We start from the raw sequence: 22266 nt of genomic DNA on the forward strand, positions 1-22266 counted from the left end.
TGTTTTGCGAACTCTAATCATTAATTGGAAAAACTAAAGATTAAGTCTAAAAATAATCTGTATCTTCAAATCTTACTTGAGAGAGTACAGTTTTGCAAAGAGAAGAGGAACTTGATGGTGCACTGAAGAAGTTGGAAGGATTGATGCAACAGATGAAATTGGACAGGCTTCTGAAGAACAAAGGAGTCCTTTAAATTTAAAGGTATTCTGCAAGATTAGATGGGCAGTGTGAATGAAAGCCACTGAGGCAATGATAGTAAATTTTCAGAGTATAATTGAATGCCTAGAAGATGGAATTGTTATTGAATGCAAGAGTTGTGAGACATATGTTGAGCAAAAAGCAACCTGTCTTTGATGGGTTGGATGTTCTACCTCAACCTGTTATAGTGGCCTAGGATCTTAGTCACGGTGGCTGCAGTCTCTGGAGTCCTTTGGTCAAAGAAAATTGATCTGTTTCAAGTGCTCTGGATATTTGAGAGCACAGTGAATGAGCTATGCAAATTCAGATCTGAAGAAAAGTGTGAGGAAATTATAAAAGAATCTCACAACAGGTAAGAAGCAATAGGTTTTGAAAGTGCAAACTATTCAAGTCACAGGAAGAGACATGTACACCGCCGGGATGATGAATTTGCACATGATTCTGTGTTAGAAGCAAAAGATAACTATCAAAGGAAATATTTGACATCTTAGACAATATGATTGGGGAACTAAAATCTCAGTGTGAGAGGTATGAAGAGGTCGTTATTCTATCTGGTTTCCTCCATCCCAGACAACTTCAGAATAACTTTAGAAAAGTCAAAGGAGGAAGTTCTTAAACTCAGAGGAATTCACAAGATTATGTCTTTCAAGAGGTATTATTTTACAAAAGACACAGAGGTGTTCAATTTGTCAGTTGGAGTCCAGAGCTACTTGAATTTCATAGTGTCAAGTTCTCTTGATGATGTTTTACCTTACCAGAAATGGAAATGTGTTGAATCTTTCTCACCCTACCAAGTGGCTGGTGATGAATGTGCAAAAAGCACATTAGGATGTGTCAAAAACTATGTGTTCAACACTATTACAGACACAGTGGCGTGACCTTGCTCTCCTTAAAACAGAGAAAGATGAGATCGCAAGGTTGGAGCTGGACAGAATCATAGAGCACTTTGCCAAGGAAACATGTTGCTGTGGTGGGAGGTTCCAATACATGGAAATGCAAGCCAACACAGTTAGAGTCCACTTTTGTTTAGGCCTGTGATTTTTGATTGGGGTGTTTGTGTGTGTTTTGTTTTTTTCCTCTTCATGTTTAAATAAGCTTAAGGCGACGTGACCATTGAACCCCAGGCAGCGGATTTGCTGACCAAACTCTGACCCTTAAACCTGCCCCTGCCTGGATTCAGTCATGACCTGGAGCAGCTCCGGCTTTCCCATTCCCCTTGGACAACCCCATCCCTCTGTCCCTACGTTCTGCTCTTGGCCTGTGGTCCCAACTGCCCTGTTCCAGTCCTGGGGTCCCCCATGTACCTCAATCCTCCTCTGTAGTACCCACTTGTTCTTACACTTACGAGACCCAGGCAGGGCTGGGTCAGTGCCCCTCAACCCTAGGGCCGGGGTCGCTGACCAGAGCTGGGCACGTTTCAGGCGCTGGCTCCGGCTTCCCCCACACCCCTAGTCTAGGCTGTTAGCCCTGGCCCCTTAAATAAACGCCGTCGCTGGCTGGTGCGCCTTCTGATTGGCTGGTTCGGGTTCCGCCTCCGCCGTATGTTTCCTCCCCAGGCTCTTTGCCGCTTGCCTTGTCTCGGTGTCGCGGCGCTGGGGGAATGTGGGGCCGCCGTCTCCTCAGCTCCCCCCTCTCCCCGGGGCGGTGCAGGGCCTACAGGGCGAGGGCTGCCCTGGCCCAACTCAGCCACGTCCTGGAGGCTGAGCTGGAGAGCATCCGAGGCGCTGGTACCTGGAAGAGTGAGAGGGTTATAACATCAAAACAAGGGCCACATATCCACGTAGAAGGCAGCAGAGGAGGTAGGTATTGCATCAACGAAATGTCACGCGTCTCCGGTGCTGGCTAGGCAGTGGGAGAGGAGAGACCCACAGGGCAGAGGATTATAAGAAACTCCAGACGAATTTAAGACTATATAGGGGAGAGTGCAGCACTGTGGCCGACGAAATTCAGCTTTGATATTCATCAGATAATGAATATAAACCAAAACAGCCTGACTCACCCATGTGCTAATGATCGGGAAGGGGGGAGAGAACTGGAGAGAGAACCGTGTACGCACACGCAGTAAAAACATGAACATGATTATTGTGTTTTATAAAAGACATGGAAAATACAGTATTATTTCAGGAAACCCCCGCTTTAGAGCAATGTGTTTTCAGATTACAAAAGGGGTAGCTGAGAAGATCGATAGGTCCTGGGTAGAAATTGCATACACCAAAAGATTACAGAACGAAGGATTGTTTAATTTAGGTGGGAGAAGTGTTCGAGAAGATTTAAGCATTGTCAGGCTAAACTAATATTTTTTTAAAATGTAAAACAAAGACTATTGAACATCCAGTTTAATGGACATTGTTTATACACTGTTTATTTTTTGTATTTCTCTCACCTTGGACAATGATGTTATATTAGCCAATTTCAGTTTTGTTTCTAGTCAATATATCTTTTGGGTTCTGTACAAGCACAATGTGGCAAGGCAGTTTGTGAAGATAGTATGGGGCTTTTCATTTGTTTTTGTCTTTTTATTTGAAAACTTTCTCTTTTAATTAAAAAACAAAACCCAATTCTGTGGGTGTCCGTTTTTCTAAAACATCATTTTATTTTTGTTTGTTCGTAAAAAATACATTTTGGGCCTAATTTGACCTGCCTCGGTGCCTATAACGGACAGATTTATTATTATGAGGACTATAGTGAAAGATGGTCAGATCCTTCCCTCTTATGCAGTCCCATAATATGAGAACAAGGGATCACTTGATTAAGTTAATGGCAAGTAAATTTAAAGCCAGTCAAAGGAAATACTGCTTCTTGCTGTGTGTAATCCAGCCTGTGGAATCCTTGCTACAGGAAGTCACGGAGTCAAATACTGCAACTGGAGTATTTAAAAAAGAGCTGGATGATTTTATGACCAATAATAATGTTTGTGTTTATGCCAGTTAAAATAAGGCAATCAAAACTCTCACTTCAAGAAGCAGAGTGATCACTGCAGCGCTTAGGAATGAATTTGTTCCTTCTTTTTAAGAAAAAAGAAAAGGAGTACTTGTGGCACCTTAGAGACTAACCAATTTATTTGAGCATGAGCTTTCGTGAGCTACAGCTCACTTCATCAGATGTATACCGTGGAAACTGCAGCAGACTTTATATACACACAGAGAATATGAAACAATACCTCCTCCCACCCCACTGTCCTGCTGGTAATAGCTTATCTAAAGTGATCAACAGGTGGGCCATTTCCAGCACAAATCCAGGTTTTCTCACCCTCCACCCCCCCACACAAATTCACTCTCCTGCTGGTGCTAGCCCATCCAAAGTGACAACTCTTTACATAATCAAGTCGGGCTATTTCCTGCATAGATCCAGGTTTTCTCACATCCCCCCCACCCCCATACACACACAAACTCACTCTCCTGCTGGTAATAGCTCATCCAAACTGACCACTCTCCAAGTTTAAATCCAAGTTAAACCAGAACATCTGGGGGGGGGGGGGTAAGGAAAAAACAAGAGGAAATAGGCTACCTTGCATAATGACGTAGCCACTCCCAGTCTCTATTTAAGCCTAAATTAATAGTATCCAATTTGCAAATGAATTCCAATTCAGCAGTTTCTCGCTGGAGTCTGGATTTGAAGTTTTTTTGTTTTAAGATAGCGACCTTCATGTCTGTGATTGCGTGACCAGAGAGATTGAAGTGTTCTCCGACTGGTTTATGAATGTTATAATTCTTGACATCTGATTTGTGTCCATTTATTCTTTTACGTAGAGACTGTCCAGTTTGACCAATGTACATGGCAGAGGGGCATTGCTGGCACTTTTTAAGGTTTTTTGGGTGACAAATGCAAGGCAGTAGTATTTATGAGCACTGGACTGGGACTTGGAAGATGAGTTCTTCACTCTTCAGCAGATTTCTTGCATGACCTCAGGCAAGTCACTTGTGCTATGTCTACACTGGCAATTGAACGACAAAACTTTTGTCTTTCAGAGGTGTTACCACACCCCCTCAATCCCCCCAAAAGACAAAAGTTTTGCCAACGACAAGCGCCAGTGTGAACAGTGCGCTCCTGCCAACAACGCAAATGCCGCTCATTGGGGGTGGAAGTTTTTTGTTGGCAGGAGAGACAACAAACAGCGGCTACGCTGTGCGACTTTTAGTGGCATGGCTGTAGCGACACAGCCATGTTGTTAAAAGCCATGTCGTTAAAAGCCTAAGGCTATGTCTACGCTAGAGACCTTACAGTGGCACAGCTCTCCTGTCGGCATAATTAAACCACCTCCCCGCAAGCGGCAGTAGCTATGTCTTCTGCTGACGTAGGACTGTCTACACTCGCGCTTCTGTCAGTGTAACTTATCTCACTCAAAGACGTTGGGGTTTTTTTTTCACACCCCTGACAGACAAAAGTTTTTCCAACAAAAGTACTAGTGTAGACATAGCCTGACTCTCTGTCTCTTCAGACTTGAAATAAGGTGGAGACCAGGTGGGTGAGGTCATAGCTTTTATTGGACCAACTTCTGTTGGGGAGAGACAAGCTTTCAAGTCCCACAGAGCTCTTCAGGGCTGGGAAAGGTACTCTGAGCGTCACAGCTAAGGGCAGGCCTAAACCTGCAGAGAAGCAGCTGCCCTGCTGTAGGGTGAAGACGCTCTAAGGGCTAGTCTACACTGGCAACGCAGCGCTTGTGTGGTCGTGGCGCGGCACTGGGAGAGAGTGAAAAGTGTTCACCCACAGGCGATAGGCTATTTTTGTCTTTTATCATTTTCCTGTGTGAGTTCATTTGAAATCGTAATGGTTGTCTGGTTTCACACACATCGTTGTTACTGGGGAATTTAGTGCACTGATTGCGGTACGCCACATGTGATAGGCATGTGTAGGATGTATGGTTTTCGAAAGGTGTGTTGTAGGGGATGTTGATCATTATAGTAGTGGAGATATGTCTGCAGGTTTGCATTTGTTGTTCTGGCACGGTCCAGTGCTGCTTTGAGTTGGTGTGTTTTGATTTGTGGGAAGCTTGCTTCTGATGATGAGCTTGGGGAGGCTGTTTGAAGGCCAGAAGTGAGGCATCAGAAAAGATTTTTTTTTTTTCAGGATGAGGTCTCCACTCCGTATGGATTGTAGTTGTTTGATGAAACCCCATATGGGTTCCAGCGTGGGGTGAAGGGGATTTATTTCTGTATCAAAGCAGGTTCTCTTGGGGTATTTCGGTGGCCTGTTCCATGAAGCGATCTACTTCTCTGGAGTGTCCTTGTTTGGTGAAGTTGGTTTTGAGTGTGTTAATGTGTATATCTCAGATTTTCTCCTCTGACCATATTCTGTGGTACCTGAGTGCCTGCCTATAGATAACAGATTTCTTGGTGTGTTAGGGGTGGTTATTGGATCTGTGAAGGTAGGTGTGGCGATCCGTCGGTTTCTTGTATATAGTTGTCTGTAGGGTTCCATTGCTGAAGCTGATTGGGTGTCCAGGAAGTTGATGCTACTGTGGGAGTGTTCCAGAGAGAGTTTAATGGACAGATAGTGGTTTCTGAAGTTGTGGTGGAAATCTGTGAGGGAGTTTAAGCCTTCTGTCCAGAGGATGAAAATATCAATGTATCTCAGATATATAATTGGTTTTGTGGTGCACTTGTCCAGAAATTCTTCAAGGTAGCCAACAAAGAGTTTGGCATATTGGGGAGCCATCCTAGTAACCAGGGCTGTTCCCATGGTTTAGACAAGGTTTTTGTTGAATGTAAAATTGTTTTGGGTGAGGATGTAATGGATGAGTTGGGAGAGCGTTTGGGGTGGATATCTGAGGTTTGTCCGTTGTCTTGTAAATATTTGAGGCAGGCAGCCATGTCGTCATTGTTAGGGATGTTGTTGTATGGGGAAGTGACATGCATGGTGGTGAGGATGGTGTTCCAAGGGAGGTTGTTAATGTTACAGAGCTTGTGGAGGAAATCGGTTGTGTCCTGGAGGAAATTGGGCCTTTGTGCGGTGAGTGGTTTGACGATGGTTTCTATGAGTCCCAATATTCCTTCAGTAAGAGTGCTGTGGTCAGATATGATGGGTTGACCTGGGTTCCTTTGTTTGTGTAGCTTGGGAAGCATGTAGAAGGTGCCTGGCATGGGTTCATGGGGGATGAGTTTATAGAGTTTCTCTTGGAGTTGTTTGGAGAAGGATTTGATGATATTCCTAAATTGCTGGGTAAATTGTGGTGTGGGGTCTTTTTTGAGTTCTTTATAGTAGGTGGTGTCAGAGAGTTGTCAGTTGGCCTCATTAACATAGTCATCATAGTTGAGGACTACAGTGGCACTCCCTTTGACTTTGGTTTGATAACTATCTGGTGGTTAGATTTCAGGACTCTATGGCTGTCCTCTCGGTGGTGGATAGATTATGGTGGATGTGATGTTTGTTAAGGATTTCTCAGTCAATATTTTCCCCTGAAGCAATCAATGTAATCATGGGTGTGGTTTCATCCACTCTGTGGTATCCAATCTGAGGATTCTTTTTTCTTATGATTGCTGGTGGGGACGTGGTAATTGTGAGTGGTGTCATTGTGAAATAATTCTTTGGGGCGGAGGCAGTGGAGGAATTGTTCTAGTTTTCCACATGTTAGTACGGCATCAGGTTCTGTGGTGGGACAGAAGCTTAGCTCCTTGGAGCGTACAGATAATTCATCTCCAGTGAGGAGTAGTCTTGATAAATTGATGACATTTGGGTGTCGTGTAATGTCCATGTGGTAGGTACTGGTGCCATGGTTTCTCCCGGAGGTGTTCTGGGTCACTGTTGTTCTGTGGGTTGTGGGGTAGCTGTAGTTGGTTCCACTTTTTGTTTTTGTGTTGGGTGGCTGTCCTCAGGGTTTTTTTTTTTTGATAGTTGTTTTGGATTTCTTGCATCATTTCCAAGTAACTTTCTGTTTGTTTGTTTTTTCCTTCCAGTGTGTGGTGCACCTTTTTAACAGTGGGGGTAATTAATAATGGGAACAAATTACCAAAGGTAATGGTGGATTCTTCATCACAGGAAACTTTAAAATCAAGATTGGATTTTTTTTTTCTATAAGACATGCTCTAATCTAAATAGGAATTAATTTAGGGAAGTCCTGTGTTATGCAGGAGGTCAGATAGACGATCACAGTGGTCCCTTCTGGCCTCAGCATTGTGAATCTCTACCTCAGTTTCCCCATCTGTCAAATGGGAATAATGTTGCCTTTCTCCCATGCTTTCTCTGTCTCTTGCTATGTTTTGTTATGATGCCCAGCCCAATGGAGCCCCAGTCACAGTTGGGTCACTATTGTAATACAAATAATAAAAATTGGCCCTGTACATTGAGAGTAAGAGCTTTAGTTTTTTGACAAAACCCATGGAGAAAACACAGAATTTCTACCCCACCATATATAAATTTCAAAACCCACTTAAAAAACCTAAGCCACTCACATGGCCAACCACCACCTTCCATGAGCTGTTTGGTTGTATCACTCTGAGATATATTCTAGAAATGTAATATTCCTATTCTATAAAAAGCTTAACCCACACCTGGCTGTTGATGATTTGTGTCTGTGACTGCATATCACTGTCTAGACAAGTACCGATCTCTGGCAATATTTCGGCCCATTTATACTAAATCACAACAGAAAAACCAAACAAACAGAACTGGGGAAGCTGACTTCCTGATGCCCCCGATATGGTTAATGCATAGGTAAGGACCTGTCTACAAGAGAGAACCAACTTTTTACTGTGTCTTGAGATAGCGTATTGCAGCTCAGTCCTCTGACACTGAGGCGCTTGTAGTGTATTTTAGGCCCTTAGGCTGTGACTCTGTTCTTCAAACAGAATTAAGAAACTGTGTTTAAACATGCTTGTTGCTAATCTGTTTTTTAAGGGCCTAGGATGACCCTGATCCTGCAAACATATGCAGATGCTTTAATTTAAGCATGCGAGTGATCTCATTGGGTTCAATGGGATTACTCATGTGAGTAAGGATAAGCATGTGCATAAGTATTTGCAGGATATGGGGTCATGGTTTGGCAAGCCAGTGTGGTCAGGGCCTAATTTTGCTAGATTTCTACAGATTTCAAACAAACAAACACCCTTTTTTGTAATTTAATGAACATGAAAGGTGTTTTTTGTTTTTGTTTTTTAAAGATGGTTTGATCCCGTCTGCATTGACTGGCCATAATTATGGTTTATTTGGATGGAAAGCTCTTTGGGCCAGGACTGTTTCTGTGTGTGTGTGTGTACACAGCACCTACCCAGCACGATAGGATTCTGATACTGACTGAGGCCCTTGGCTTCTACCATGGTATAAATGTTAAACGGAAATAATAAGCATTGGTCCTTATCAGTTCCCGGTCCTTTGTGGCTGGGAGCTCCCTGATGGTGACGGTTGAAGGGGAGTTGTCAGTGTCGGTTTCAGAATCCCATTTTGGTTTTGTGAACACCTGTTGTATTTCAACCTTCATTTCAAATGTAATCTTCAGTATGGCTTGGAGCAGTCAGCCTCTAGCAGGACTTTGACCCCATGTCCGTCCAGAAACTGTCTGAAAAGCTGGGACAGAGCACAGCAATGCACTCCTGGAGCAACAGGGGTTCTACTGGCAAGTCCAATACTGTTGACTGACTCCCTGCCTGAAAGCTGGTGGTGGGTGTTGGACAAGTCCCCAGAGGAAGAGCAGGCACAGAAAAGGTGTCAGAGGTTGTCTTAAGACATGCCGTCTGAGTCATTGCCAGGAACAGCGGGAAGGAGTGGAGACAGGAGGAGCTTGGCTTCCCCTAAAGGACTTGAACCAAACCCAGGACTCACCAGGGGGAGAGGACACTGAGGAGGCTGTGTCCGAAGTTTGTTGTTTTCCATAGATCTGTAACGCTCTTGAGCTTTTTAAGAATAAAGTGTGTGTGAGAAATTCCTTTGCTAAGCCTGTGTGTCCTTGCTTTGCTGCCCTGTTGTCCCGGGAGGGGTTAACTAGAAAAAACCAGTGATCCCACAGCCAGATGGACTCTGGGGACTGTGTCTAAGCTACTGGGGGCTCTGGGGCTGGGGCACTAGTTCCCGGCTCTGAGGCAGCTGGACTGTGGAATCTCAGTGCCCACGAAGGGTGTCAGATGTAGGGCCTGCACCCGGGAGTATGTCTTAAAGACCTAGTGGTAGGAATATTGAGTGACCGGTCACTCCCCAGGGCCAGGGAGCTTAGCAGCACATGGGATTTGTGGTTGGGAGCCAGTCACAACTGACTGGAGTCTGTTCAGAGAGCAGGACTCGGTTGTGACATTGGTTTTCTATTTAGGGCCTGGAAGAGGTGATACTTGCTCACGTTGTCATCTGAGAATTGGTTTGCCTATTTTTATCGGCATTTTCAGATTTTCATCCTATATTCAAAAAACAAAGTGACCAGAAAAAGCCAGGGTTTTAGCACTGTCCTTGAATCACCCTTTTTGGGAACCTGAATTTAACAACCGGAAACTTGGCCTGCCTATTTACCTGAACATCTTCTGAAGCAACAGGCATCCAGTCTCCCACTGGATGGAGATCCCAGATAGAAGGATCCTCCTTGCCATGCCTGTGCTTATGTGAGGAGAGAGAGAGGGGAAACCGACTAAGCTGTCTTAGTGATGGGTCATTGTGAAGCAATTGGACTTATCTACTTTTGCCCAGTAATCGGCCTAGGGGGGCAGGCTGGGAATGTGTGACACAGGAATGTTTCCATGGTTCCGGGCACATACCTGGCTGCTTTTGGTGTGTTCGCTTCACTCCTGCTATTGGCTGAGGTTTTCTCTATTGTCTATTCAGTCCACTGCATGCATCCAATGAAGTGAGCTGTAGCTCATGAAAGCTTATGCTCAAATAAATTGTGTAGTCTCTAAGGTGCCACAAGTCCTCCTGTTCTTTTTGCGGATACAGACTAACACGGCTGCTACTCTGAAACCTATTGTCTTGCTGCTTCAGGGGGTGGGTAGGAATTGCTCACTCCTTCCTGCCCTCCTCCTCTTTGCAGGGATCCTGAATTTCTGTGCCAATAACTACCTAGGGCTCTCCAGCCACCCTGAGGTGATCCGCTCTGGACTAGAGGCCCTGGAGAAGTTTGGAGCTGGCCTCAGCTCTGTCCGTTTCATCTGTGGGACGCAGGTATGGGTGGGGCCGTGATCCGGAGTGGAGTAGTCACCTTTTCCTTGGGCTAAAACCCAAACATCTGTTGTGCTGCCTGCCACCAAGTTGCTCTGCTCCCAGGTGGAACCAAGTAGGGTGCTTTAGGTCTGTCGTGTGGGCTGGCCTCTCCTGGCTGGCTGGGTGGCTGGCTTCTCTGTTCTAGCCCCTCTTTTTCTCTCCTCTTCCTTCCCTTCTCCCCTACTTGTTTCTCCTTTCCTCCTCCATCTGATCTCTCTCTCCTCCTGTCCTACTCCCCATGAATGTACTGTCCCCCCCCCTTCCCTTTATTCCTCACTCTGCCCCTCCCACCCCGCCTCTGTCGTGTGAGCCTGACCCTTCCACAAATAACCAGGTCTCCACATGAGCTCCTGGGAGAAGGCAAAGCCCTCATCCCACTCTCTCTTGCATATTAGTTAGCTACCATTCTCCACGATCTCTTCCCAGGATCTTGATTTTCCCCCAAACCAATCCTATATCCACCACTGAGGAAAGAAACCTTTAGCTTTGCCTCCATAGTTACCTATAACAACAGTGCAGGCAGGTGCTCATGTGCTTCCCTTTCTCTAAACACTTATCGGCACGTGCATGTCCACACAGACACAGCTCTGCATGCTTATCCATACACATGGTCACACAGACACGCCCCTACATGCACTCAGTGTAAGGGTATAGAGTAGGCTTTTGCGTTAAACCAGTAAAAACCCCCAAGGTTGTGTTTAAAAAACAAACAAACAAACAAAAAAAACAAAAAACAAACCCTGAGGATCTCTAGTGTTAAAATAAACACCCCAAATTTCCCAGGGCCAGACCTGCAGCTACAATAACTTGAGGTAGCTTCCATGGCATCAGTGAAGCGAGCCCAGTTTACATCCGCTGAGGATCTGGGCCCTTTGTGTAGCACTTAAACATCTTGGGGCAACGCCCCAGTTAAAAATGGGGAAGTGCCTCAGCGCACGTCACCTGTCCGTGTTGGTTTGGAATCTTGTGGTTGCAGTGATTGGTTTGGGGGACCAAAAATTATAACCACAATGTAGGTTCCTTGGTGAGAAAACTCATCTGGGGAAAAATAGGCACCCCAGACAGAAAACCATGGCAAGCAGGGAACTCTAGCTGGAGCAATGGTCATGTTAATTGAAACCCCTCACTCTCTGTCTTGGCTCTCTCTAGAATATACACAAGAACCTGGAGGAGAAGATCTCTCGTTTCCACCAGAGAGAAGACGCCATCCTCTATGCCAGCTGCTTTGATGCCAATGCTGGTATCTTTGAGGTTCATAGCGCATGTGTTGTGCTTTGTTTAGGGGGCAGCAAGGGCAAGGACCACATAGGCAACAAGTCAAGCTCCCAAAGCGGTTGCTTCTGCTGATGATCTAATTTCCCTCAGCGGGTTGCAGGCTGAAGTTAAGGGAGATGAGACAGGGACAGAGAGGAGGCCTAATGGCTCTGTGTGCTGCTGGGGCAGGGGGCTGAGTGCATTATGGAGGTAGTGCTCTCAGATAGGGAAGGGGTGGCATGGAGGTGCCATGGAGCTTTCTAGTCAGTCTTCATCTCCTCCTTCCTAGTAGGGGTGACCATCACAACAAATCCTAGGTTTTGGGTAGGCCTCTGCAGTGGAACCCATCCAGCTGTCTCCTCAGAGGGACCCATCACTGTTGGTCACCTTCTGCAAGACCCCAACATCCCCAACCTGAGCTCTCTGCACCCGCTCATATGAGAATTCAAAACGGATGCAGCCACTCCACCTAAAAAGTAGGGGAAGCAGTTCATGCATACTGGCAAGGGTGGGTGAGGCCTGCAGGGGAGGATGGGTAGCCCCTTGTGGACGTATGGTGATGGCGAGGATCCCAAAAGTGTGGGGCAAGGGACAACTGTCCCTAGCTTAGGCCCAGCCCTGGAAGAGGAAGTCAGCACATCCTGCAGGGTTGGTGGAGATGTGGCTTATGGAACAAACCACACAAAGAATGCAAAGGGAGAGGAACCCCATGGCAGGGAAAAGGAGCTGAGAGATAGAAGTCTTAGTGGTGTATCGCATGACATGAGGAGAGACATGGTGCCCTGGCACTACTCCATGAGTGGCCTGACCACCAATAGGGTGCAGAGGATTCTGGTGGTCGGCTAGTGATGCTGCCAAGCCAGGAGTTCTGTGATGACACAGAATTTTGCCCATGTATCCAGCAAGGATGCTCCCCCCGTAACCCACCGCAGCCCATTGTTTTGCTGTCCGCAGGCACTGCTGACCCCAGAAGACGCGGTGCTGTCGGATGAGCTGAATCACGCCTCCATAATTGACGGGATCCGCCTGTGCAAGGCCAATAAATACCGCTACAAGCACATGGACATGCAGGACCTAGAGGCCAAGCTGCAGGCCGCACAGGTACAAAGACGTGCTCTGCCCTGGGAGTACACTCAGTCTGTGACCCACTTCCAGTCTAGGAGCAAGGTGTCCATCCCCCAGAGAATAACCTTGCATCTTCTAGAGAAGTAACCCCCTTTGGCCAGCACTCGAAGCAGCCTTGCTAGACTCTAGCAAGAATCCAATCCTTTGCTCATTGGCGGGAGGAAGCCTGCCACAATGTGAGCTCAAGAATGGATGGAGGGGAGATGGTGGATGGGGGCCATATATTCATGTACCGGGAGTACTAGACCCCAGTCTCCATTTCCTCCCACTTCCCAAAGAGATTTGCTCAAGCAGTTGTCTTTACCCACGATCCCTTGCAACACACTCCTGCCACACACTCTTCCACAGAAACACCGCCTGAGGCTGGTGGCTACCGATGGTGCCTTTTCCATGGATGGTGACATCGCTCCATTGAAGGAGATCTGCAGCCTGGCCCAGAAATACCAGGCCCTCGTCTTCATCGATGAATGCCATGCCACTGGCTTCCTTGGGCCCAATGGGCGGTACGAGACCAGGCCTTCCTGCTAGTCCCATGTCTTACTCTCAGGGGCTAGACCAGCCACTGGTGTGAATATGGGGTTTCTTCCTTGTGGGGCTGTGGATTCTTAGAGACACTAGTCCTTGAAGGGATCCCCACCTGGCCACTGACCCTCCCCAGCCTTATGAGATGGTAGCACCTTCCTTTCTCCACCTGTCTTTGTGTCAGGGAGTGGCATAACCAGGGTGGGCTCAGATTTTGGGGGTAGCGTTCTCAGTCTTGGGGTGTAGGTGGGCGGGGATTTGTTTGGAGCATACTCAGGGGCCGCGTCTCTGCTCTGACTTATGAAACCCCTGGTTTGCCGGGTGCAGGAAGTAAGAGCAGCCTGCCCTGGGGAGAGATGAGGATCCTACGCTCCAAGCCCCCAGTGCTGCCTTTGCTAACAGGGCTGGCTCCCTCCTGCAGGAGGTGACCTCACCCCATCTGGAGAGAGAACTCCCCTGAGGAGGCCAGCCAGGCTGGCTCAGCATGCTTCCCTGGCCTGCACCCTGCTGCTTTATGCTACTGCTGGATGGACAAGGCCTCCCACAGCACAGCACATTGGGATTTCACAGCCTGCACCCATAGCTACCGTCCTGGTTCTGCGTATCCTTTGTTTTAGCACAAAGCTGGCAGTGGGGATCCAAATAGGTAGTGATGCCCATTGGGTTAACCTGCCACTGGTGGCGTGGCTACTCCATCAGGACTAGGAAACACCAGAGCCACGCTGGAGAGAAAATGGCAATGAACTGGTGCCAGGCCACAGCCGCCACGGCCCAGTCCCCCGGGTCGGAGCAGCCAGGGCTGATGGGGTCGTGTTCTCTCCTTGCAGGGGTACTGATGAACTGCTGGGAGTAATGGACCAAGTGGACATCGTCAACTCAACGCTGGGGAAGGCACTTGGAGGAGCAGCAGGTTCAGATATTCCCCTTTCTGGGGCCTTGGCTTTTCTACGTGGCCCTGTACCCGGGAGCTCCCCGAAACCCTTCTGCCCCCCTCCCTTTAACAGTACAAAACTGATGGAAAGCACCAAGATGTGGACAGGAGCCGAAGGACCTGGACCCAACGAGGGTCACTACAGCAAGGGTGAAGGGGGCCTAGCAAGCCCTGCCATGTGCACCCTCTTCTGACCTTCCTTTGGAGACATCACACCTGGGCACCCAAGAGGGAACCCATTAGTGAAACTAACCAGCTGGGGTCCTAGGCTCTGCTGCCTGTGTTACTGGGGGGGGGCGGGAATTTCCCAGGGTCCTGTTGTTGGCTCTTCCTCCCCCTGTCCCTAATGACGCTCTGTTTCTGTCTCCTCCCCCTGCAGGTGGCTACACGACTGGTCCCAAGGCCCTTATCGACCTGCTGCGCCAGCGCTCCCGCCCATACCTCTTCTCCAACAGCCTGCCTCCCGCCGTCGTGGGCTGCGCCTCCAAGGCCCTGGACCTGCTCATGGAGAGCAATGCTATTGCGCAGTCCATGGTGGCCAAGACCAGGCGGTGAGGGCTGAGGACCTGGGATCCTGTCTCAGGGGGAGAGCCCCAACAAGCCCCTTCTCCATGCAGTCACTTCCCTGCCCATCTCACCCCCTTGGCCAGTAGACTCCTTTCTGCTCAGGAGTGAGTTGTTTCTGGTTCTTTATCCGTCCTCTGCTGATAGCACCACCTGTGGTTTCCATGGAGATGGCTGTGATATCACAGCCGTGGGATTACCTAGTGCGAGCTCCAGCATGACCCCACATGCCAGGTGCCTGTCTGGATGCAGAAGGCGCCATGATAGCCAGAGTGGCACAGCGGAGCCTGCCACAGGGCCCTTTGAGGTGGGCAGAAAATAGGAGGGGATCTCAGAGGAACGGCCCCTTCCTCACGCAGGTTGGGTGGTGCGGCGTTTGATCCTGGCCATGGAGGAGCCAGGACGGTGCAGAGCCACACAGCTGCCAGAGCAGTGGGCTGATGGCTGAGGGGAAGGGCTTCCCCGAGCAGGGATGATGTGCTCCTCTTCCCTCCCCTGCCCCCCCTGCAGGTTCCGAAGCAAGATGGCTGCAGCTGGATTTAGCATCTCAGGGAATGATCACCCCATCTGCCCTGTGATGCTGGGCGAGGCCCGGCTAGCATCGGTGATGGCTGATGACATGCTGGAGAGAGGTAAACCTGGAGGGGGCTGGGGCTGTCAGGTGGTGGCGTCATGTGCAGATGAAGGGATGGCCTCTGATCCTCTTTCCCTGTAGCTATCTTACTCCATGTCTGGTAGCCGTATGGGATTTTCTGTACCTCCTCAGCCCCTCCAGCAATGGGGAAGTGCCCCGCTCTAGTTATTCCCTGCCACATTGCCTCTGCTTTGCTATGGGGCTTTGGAGAAGAAATTTTCCCCACCCTGCCACTCTGCTGGGCAGCACATACACCATTGGCCCTTCCCATTGCTTCCCTCGCAACTCTGTAGGGGGTGCCTCTCCAGTACCAGCATGGAGTTGTGTGCTGCAGTATCTGATCCCTGCTTACGGGGGGACGGGGGGGAGTGAGAAAAGGAGCTAAAACCCCTGAAGACCCCCTCCCACCAGTAAAGGAGCCCCAGTATTAATGTTTGCCTCCCCCTTGTACATGACTCTCATCACCAGGCATTTATGTCATCGGCTTCAGCTACCCTGTGGTCCCCAAGGGGAAGGCACGGATCCGGGTGCAGATCTCAGCCGTCCACAGCGAGGACGACATCGACCGCTGCGTGGAGGCTTTCACAGAGGTGGGGCGTAAACATGGAGCATTGCCCTGAATAGCCAGCAGGCACAGGGGATGTGATGAGGCCTTTTCCAGCCTTTCCACAAGCAAGACTATGCCTAACCTGGGGAAGAACCATAACCAGAGTGATGCCCAGAAGATAGTAGAATGTTGAAGATAAATGGATCCTGGCCTCTAGGAGGCATTAGCTACCATAGCGTTCACAGTGGTGGGGGGCGATGGTTTGGGGGTGGCTCTTCATGTTACAACACACATTAAAGATTCAACCAAGACATAAAATCCGCACAATCAAGCATCTTGGTGTGATTCTCCCATCCCAGGCCTGCAGTCTGTTCTTCCCCTCCTTCCGGCTGCTGCGGGCCATGGTGGGGAGCTTGGAGGGGGGGAAATGGTGTTGTCCCCTGAGGACAGTTGTGGGGGGTTAGAGCCTGCTGTACACTTAAAGGGCATGGTTCATCTTAGCCCCTCTAAACAGCTCCAGTGGCATAAAGGGGCTGGAAAGCCGGCAGATCTGGCCCCCAGGGAATTCCCCCAGTGCAGAGGGGAGCTGGCATAACAGCGCTATGCCATGCCCGTTGGCACATCACCTCACTAACTGCTGTAAAGGGCCCATTAGCCCTGCCTGGGATGTTGGTGCCACTGTAGCTAGGGGCTTGGGGCCACTCTCCCCTCTCTGGTAATAGTTTCCATGCCGCATTGGCCATTTCAAGCCCTTATGCTTAAGTTGCTGTCCTGGTCTCAGAACACTTCACCTCCCGTGTCTGTCTCGCCTGCTCCGTCTGTAGGAGGCAGAGGAAATGCAGCTCAGTAGGTAGACCAGCAGCATTGTACCCCGTGGCCTTCTGGGGTCTCGTCAGGACTAGGCCACCGGTAAAATGGGCTGGGTTGGTTCTCGGTACCGTTCTTACGCAGTCTACAAACAACAATCACCATCCAGTAGAGGGCGCTGCTGCCCAACGTCTCTTCATAGAAGAAGGCTGGGGAGGGAGGGGAGTTCACAGAGGCTGTGTTGTCTCCAGGGGTTGAGGAGATGATCGCATTTGATGACAGTAACCTATAATTTGGATCCATTTGTTGCAATTATAACATGCCAGAAAACATGGAGCGACGTCGGGCGCTGGGACTTGTTCGTTCAAGCTCTTTGTGAGCAATTCATTTTGCAGGAGCCAGAAGTGAAGCCAAGACACCATGCAGGAGAATTTTTGGCATCGTCTTTGCTCTAAATCAGAAACCTCCCGCGTGTGTGCATGCATGCGGGCGCCCTGTGTTGGCACCGCTCTGCAGGGCAAGGCAGCACTAACGTTAGCTGGTAGCTAATCCTCCCTGCGTCCCTGGGAGCAGTGGTGGGAAGTGTTACTGCCCCTCTAGAGAGCAAGAGGTAGCCCCCAAGTTAAGGAGGTGCTGGCCTACACAAGGCCTGTAAGATTTGCCCCAGCCCCTTGAACTGTATCCAGTAGCAAACGGAGATATCTGAGGCCAGATGGTGCACGCTCAAGGCAGCCCACCTCGCTTAGGAGATGAGCAGCTGTATTTTGTCCCCTCTGAAGCTTCTAGATGGTCTTTTTTTACAAGTGAGAGCTCGGGCATCTCTTGGTAGTTCTTTATCCAGTGATGCGGCTTGAAAATGAGTTGGCTCTGCTTGTCGAACTGCCACCAAGACACCTGTAAAAAGCGGCTGGAACAGGGAGGCAGAACTAGCCTGGTTGGTCTCCCCTGGTAGCTGCTGGCCCACAAGAGGCACCAGGAGAAAGCACCTGGGCAGCAGAGCCACCGCAGGGCCAGGTAGTCATTTCTTTCCTGTTACTTTTCCACATAAGCAATCACCGCAGTTGCCACATGGCCACTGGGCACTCGGGGGGGGGGGGGTGGTGGTGGGATGAGAGGTGATTGGGAGCCTGGGAAGGGAGCTACCAGGAGGCAATCTCTGTTCAGACTTGGTCTCCACCACGAAAACAAATGGGAATTGCCCTGTTTTAAAATGACAGGGGGCTAAAGGATCAGGAGAACGTTTGCTCCGGTTCCCAAAGGGCTCCTGTGTGCGTGCTTCCCATCTGGTAAGCTCCAGCCTTGTGAAAACTCTCCAGTCATCAGAGCCTGCTGGCACCGGTGCTAACCGACTCAGAGCAAAACCCCTGCCCAGGGGCACCCCTAGCTGAGAGGGGGATAGCCGTGTCAGGGCCAGCATATGCAGAACAAGTCAGCTCTGTCTCATGGCCACAGAAAATTATGGGAAGCTGCCTGCCACTCAGGGGCCCCATTGTACCATGAAACCAGCAGGGAGGGGCTAAGCCTCAAGGTGGGGGAGGTGCTTTGAGCCCCCGAGCAAAGCTTCCACCGTTTTAGTTATCTAAGCCACTTTTATCTTCTCGCGGCCTGTATTTACTTGTGCCCTTTTCTCCGCAGTAGGGGTAGGTACACCTAGCCCTGGCCTTGCCCCTGCATCTGGCGCACTGTAGCGAACCTGCAGCAACTCTTCTGTTCCAGTCCTGGGTTCCCACACAGCTCTACCAAATGCTAATGTGCCCCATTCTTGGTTTGCAGCCCCCTGCTGCTCCAGACCTGCTCTCCCAGTGCCCCTCAGTCCTGGTCTGCAGCTGTCCCTGCTATCCTAATCCAGCACCCATGTCAGCCAGGAGTATTGCTGAGCCAGCGCACACAGGTTGATGGTAGAAAGAGGAAGCAGATGGGAGAGGAGAAAGGCAGTGCCCCTTTTGCTGCTGCCAAACTCTCCCCTAGTAACGAGATCCCTGTGCCTCCTTCCTCAAGTGGCCCAGTTTAGCCTCTTCCCCCTCAACTGCCAAATCCCTCCCCAAGGGGCCAGCTCCCCCAGCCCCACACCACCCAGCTGCCAGACCTGCCCAAACCTCCCCACTCCCTCTGCCACAGCTGCCTCCTCTGTCCCCTCCATCCTCCCGCTCCCCTTTAGCTGCCAAACCCTTTGTCTTCATCCAGGTCTTCCCCCAACAGCAGCTGTGGTTCAAGACCCAGCTGTGCAGTTTCTGCAACAGCGTGAGCAAAATGGGGAGATCTTGAGCAAGCAAGGGTTTGGAGAAATGAAATATTGCAAACAAATAATGCCCCGTCGATTGTGGGGTTTGTGTTAACATTTAATTCACTCCAAAGCTCTCTGGTTCTCACCATTTCCTGGTGTATGTCACAGTGCTGCAGATGACACAGCTTCTCACAGTGTGCCCCACGGAAATCAGAGGGTGCTTGCTGCTCGGCAGACTACACAAGGCCAAGGCCATGCATCCCCTGCTATTCTAGTCTAGGGCTCTCCCCAGCTCTGCTGATGCACCTCAGTCCTGATCTGCCGCTCTCTGCCTCCTAGGCAGTCCAGCCCCTTGCAACCCACGCAGCGACACCGGTACATCTTGAGCCTGACCTGCAGCGACTGTATGCCTGACCTGCCACTGGTTGCAATGCGCACAGCCCTATCTCAAGCCGAATCTGCAGCTCCCCCTCATCCAATTCTGCGCAGAGGAAAAGACGTCTGTTAGTAGTGCGTTGGTGCTCTGCACTGGGCTGAGATCCACTGAGCTCATTTCATTACTGATGCCAAGGCAGCAGTTGAACCCAGTCCTCCAGAGCCCCATTAACTCTGCTCTACGCAGAGAAGACCTCAGCTGCGGGCAAGTATTTCACTGTAATTGGTATAGGTCAGGACAGAGACACAGACCAAGCCCATGGGGAGAGCAGGGCTTGAATCAAGGTAGCCACAGAGGCTGCTGCAGGCCCAGAGATGAGAGGCACAGGGCTGCTTTGGGTTCATTTGTTTGGGCTGTGGCGGGAAACGGAGCCGACCCTGTCCCAAGTCCTTCACAGCAGATAAATCGCTCAAACAACAGGCAAGCACAAGGACTCCCTGTGTAAACAGCTAACCACTGCCCTTCCTGCTTCTGGCTGTCTCTCTTCTTGCTCCCAGGTAAGGAATAGGGGACAGAGGGAGCAGAAGTGACCCCACTTCCGAGAGTCCATGCCAGTGCCCGGTAACCTTCATGGGAAGGCTCCCATGATTGGTTCCCATGAGTGCAGTGGGCTCTGGTTCAGGCCCATAGTACAGAACCCACCTCCTCCCAATGCAGCCCTGCCCTGCTCTGCCACCACAGGGAACCCTCCAGTTTAACCGAGCAGCACAGCACCCACTTCCCTTTGGGATTAGCCTTGCTGTGGTAGCACTGGGGACAAGCCGATGTCCTGAAGTGGGGATTCATAAGCAAAGGCTTATGACCCATAAGCAAAGGCTTAGCAGGCTGTGCCACTTAGCCAAGCAGCTGTGGATAGCAAAGGGATCAGTTTGGCTCCAGTTATGTATTAAATGCCACAGACTCCTACAAGTTCTTATTCTGTATCTTTATTGCTCCACACACACAGCAGGGCTTCCTTTTGGTAGTAATCGTAGCCAGCATTTCTGTAGTACCTTACCCCCATGGATCCCAAAGCCTTAGTATTATGAATCTAAACCTGAGATGACTATTGATGCCTCCAGTTCCCATGGTACTCTGTTCCTGGCTTCACTCCCTTGGATATGGGTGGGGAGCCCAAGTTCTGGCTTCCCCCTCTTCTGTAAATTTCTAGGGATCCCCAGCTTTCCACAGCCTCAGAATTTCCTCCAGGAGGATGCTGGATCCCAGCTGTAGTGGATGGAGAGATTAGAGGAGTATCTCTCTGTGATTTCTTGCTGGTCCAGGTGGAGATGAGAACATCTGGAGAGGACTCCCAGCTCTATCTGCAGTAAGGAACGTGGGTGGGGTTATGCCATCCTTCGCTCAGCCTCTCACGCCCTGGCTCCGCAGGCGATTTCAAACTGCTGCAACATGATAGCAAGCCCCTGAAGGAGCACCAAGGTGCCAATGCACCCATGACCTCACCCCTCCAGTGGGGTAAGAGCCCCCTGCCCCTCACTGTCCTATTACCGACAGGAGCACTTGCAAGCAGACACTACTGGGTAGGGAATCTGCCTCCAGGTGCATTGCTGGAGAGTCCTGCCCGTGTCTATGGCTGGGTCCTTGCTCATCCAGCAGTGCCAGACCAGGAGCTTGATGTGGGTGAACTGGGCAGGACGGCAGGTCATGCCAGGAGGCCAGGAGCAGCCAGTGTGGGAGGTGTCACACTCTGTGTGGCGGACCCAACGTGGCCAGAAGACAGGCCCCAGATCCACCCAGGATGAGGTCAGGTGGCAGGTGGCGCTGTCCACCAGCCACCGACGGAGGCGGTGGGCAACAGCTTGGCTTAGGTTGCTGGCCGTCCTCTCCTCCGGGGGCAGCAGGATAGGAAGCTCCACGTTTTCAGCCTCTTGCAGCAGCTTCTTCCGGTAACGGCTGGTGCCATCGGCCAGGTCCTGGCTCAGGGTGCCCAGCTGCTCCAGGCTGGTGTTGCGGCTTCGTGGATCCTGCGAGGACATCCAGAAGGGGTCGTATGAGGGGCCCAGCAGCTTCAACAACCGAGGGGCCCTGAGATGCTTGGGCTTGGGGGCGTAGTGGTAGTCATTGGGAGAGCGGGACAGGCTATACGGCCTCACGTGGGCAGATGACTTGCTCCGGATGAGGTGGACATCAGGATTGGGTGGGGTGGTCTCACTGATCTTCTCAGGCTGCAGAAGGTCCTCACTTAGGGGAAGGTCTCCCTCCTGGGAGAGGAGAGAGGCTCCAGAGGGAAGAGGCCCCTGGCCCCAGCTCCCCAGCAGCAGCAGGCAAATGAGACCTGCTCTGGCCACCTCCATGATGGGTGCAGCTCTTTCGAGGCTCCCCTTGCGTGTGTCTTGCTGCAGGCTGGCACTCCGAGTTCCCTCCCGCTACCTCTCTGGTTATCAGTGGATCCCTTTGGCTGAGAGAAATCCGTCCCCTTTCCCCTCATTACAGAGTCTGATACCAGACACTGCTGCAGCTCACAGAGACACAACCAGCGAATCACAGGGACACTTCCCCCCCACCCCCCGGCTGGCTGGGTGTAGAGGCAGTGGGTGATGCCAAGTGCAGCAGGTGCAGCTACAGGAGTATGGGTGGTGCTGAGTGGTAGGATTAGAGTGAGTTTTGCTGACTGTAGAGCTACAGTAAGTGCTGCTGGGGTATTGTGGGTGCTGCTGGGTCCCACAGGTGCTGCTGGCGGTGTAGGGAAGCTGCTTGGTGGAGGGGGGGTAAGTGGGGATGTAAAGATGTTCCTGCGTGTTGGGGTGCAACAGGTCCTGCTTGGCAAGGAGGGACGGTGGGTGTTGCTGGGGAAGTGGGGCTATGGCAGGGTATGGCTGAGGTTGAAGATGTGCTGCTGGTTGTCGAGGTGTGATGGGTGCTGCTGAGGCTGTAGGTCCAGCAGTTGATGCTGGAGGTGCTGCTGGAAGC

General features: G+C 50.4%; 2 protein-coding genes across 2 annotated transcripts; one reads left to right on the top strand and one right to left on the bottom strand.

Moving 5' to 3' along the window:
• Window positions 1-1751: 1751 nt before the first annotated feature.
• On the top strand, window positions 1752-16216 carry GCAT (glycine C-acetyltransferase). Its single transcript, XM_048833681.2, has 9 exons — window positions 1752-1998; window positions 10143-10273; window positions 11462-11563; window positions 12521-12667; window positions 13040-13194; window positions 14041-14123; window positions 14524-14695; window positions 15219-15340; window positions 15811-16216. The coding sequence occupies exons 1-9, from the start codon at window positions 1800-1802 to the stop codon at window positions 15960-15962; spliced, it is 1263 nt and encodes a 420-aa protein (XP_048689638.1). The 5' UTR covers window positions 1752-1799; the 3' UTR covers window positions 15963-16216.
• Window positions 16217-20840: 4624 nt separating this feature from the next.
• On the bottom strand, window positions 20841-21650 carry LOC125630517 (noggin-like). The gene has a single exon (XM_048836590.2). It carries the CDS (start codon window positions 21648-21650, stop codon window positions 20841-20843), a length of 810 nt encoding a protein of 269 aa, XP_048692547.2.
• Between the last annotated feature and the right edge of the window lie 616 nt (window positions 21651-22266).

Source organism: Caretta caretta, chromosome 1, assembly GCF_965140235.1.
Source record: "Caretta caretta isolate rCarCar2 chromosome 1, rCarCar1.hap1, whole genome shotgun sequence".
NCBI lineage: Eukaryota > Metazoa > Chordata > Testudines > Cheloniidae > Caretta > Caretta caretta.

Bases quoted from the DNA above. Each gene is read 5' to 3' on its own strand.
- GCAT (XM_048833681.2), top strand. From the start codon at position 1,800: ATGTGGGGCCGCCGTCTCCTCAGCTCCCCCCTCTCCCCGGGGCGGTGC. The intron at 10,274-11,461 runs GTATGGGTGGGG...GGCTCTCTCTAG, and splicing joins GTTTCATCTGTGGGACGCAG to AATATACACAAGAACCTGGA. The intron at 15,341-15,810 runs GTAAACCTGGAG...TCTCATCACCAG, and splicing joins TGATGACATGCTGGAGAGAG to GCATTTATGTCATCGGCTTC.
- LOC125630517 (XM_048836590.2), bottom strand. From the start codon at position 21,650: ATGGAGGTGGCCAGAGCAGGTCTCATTTGCCTGCTGCTGCTGGGGAGC.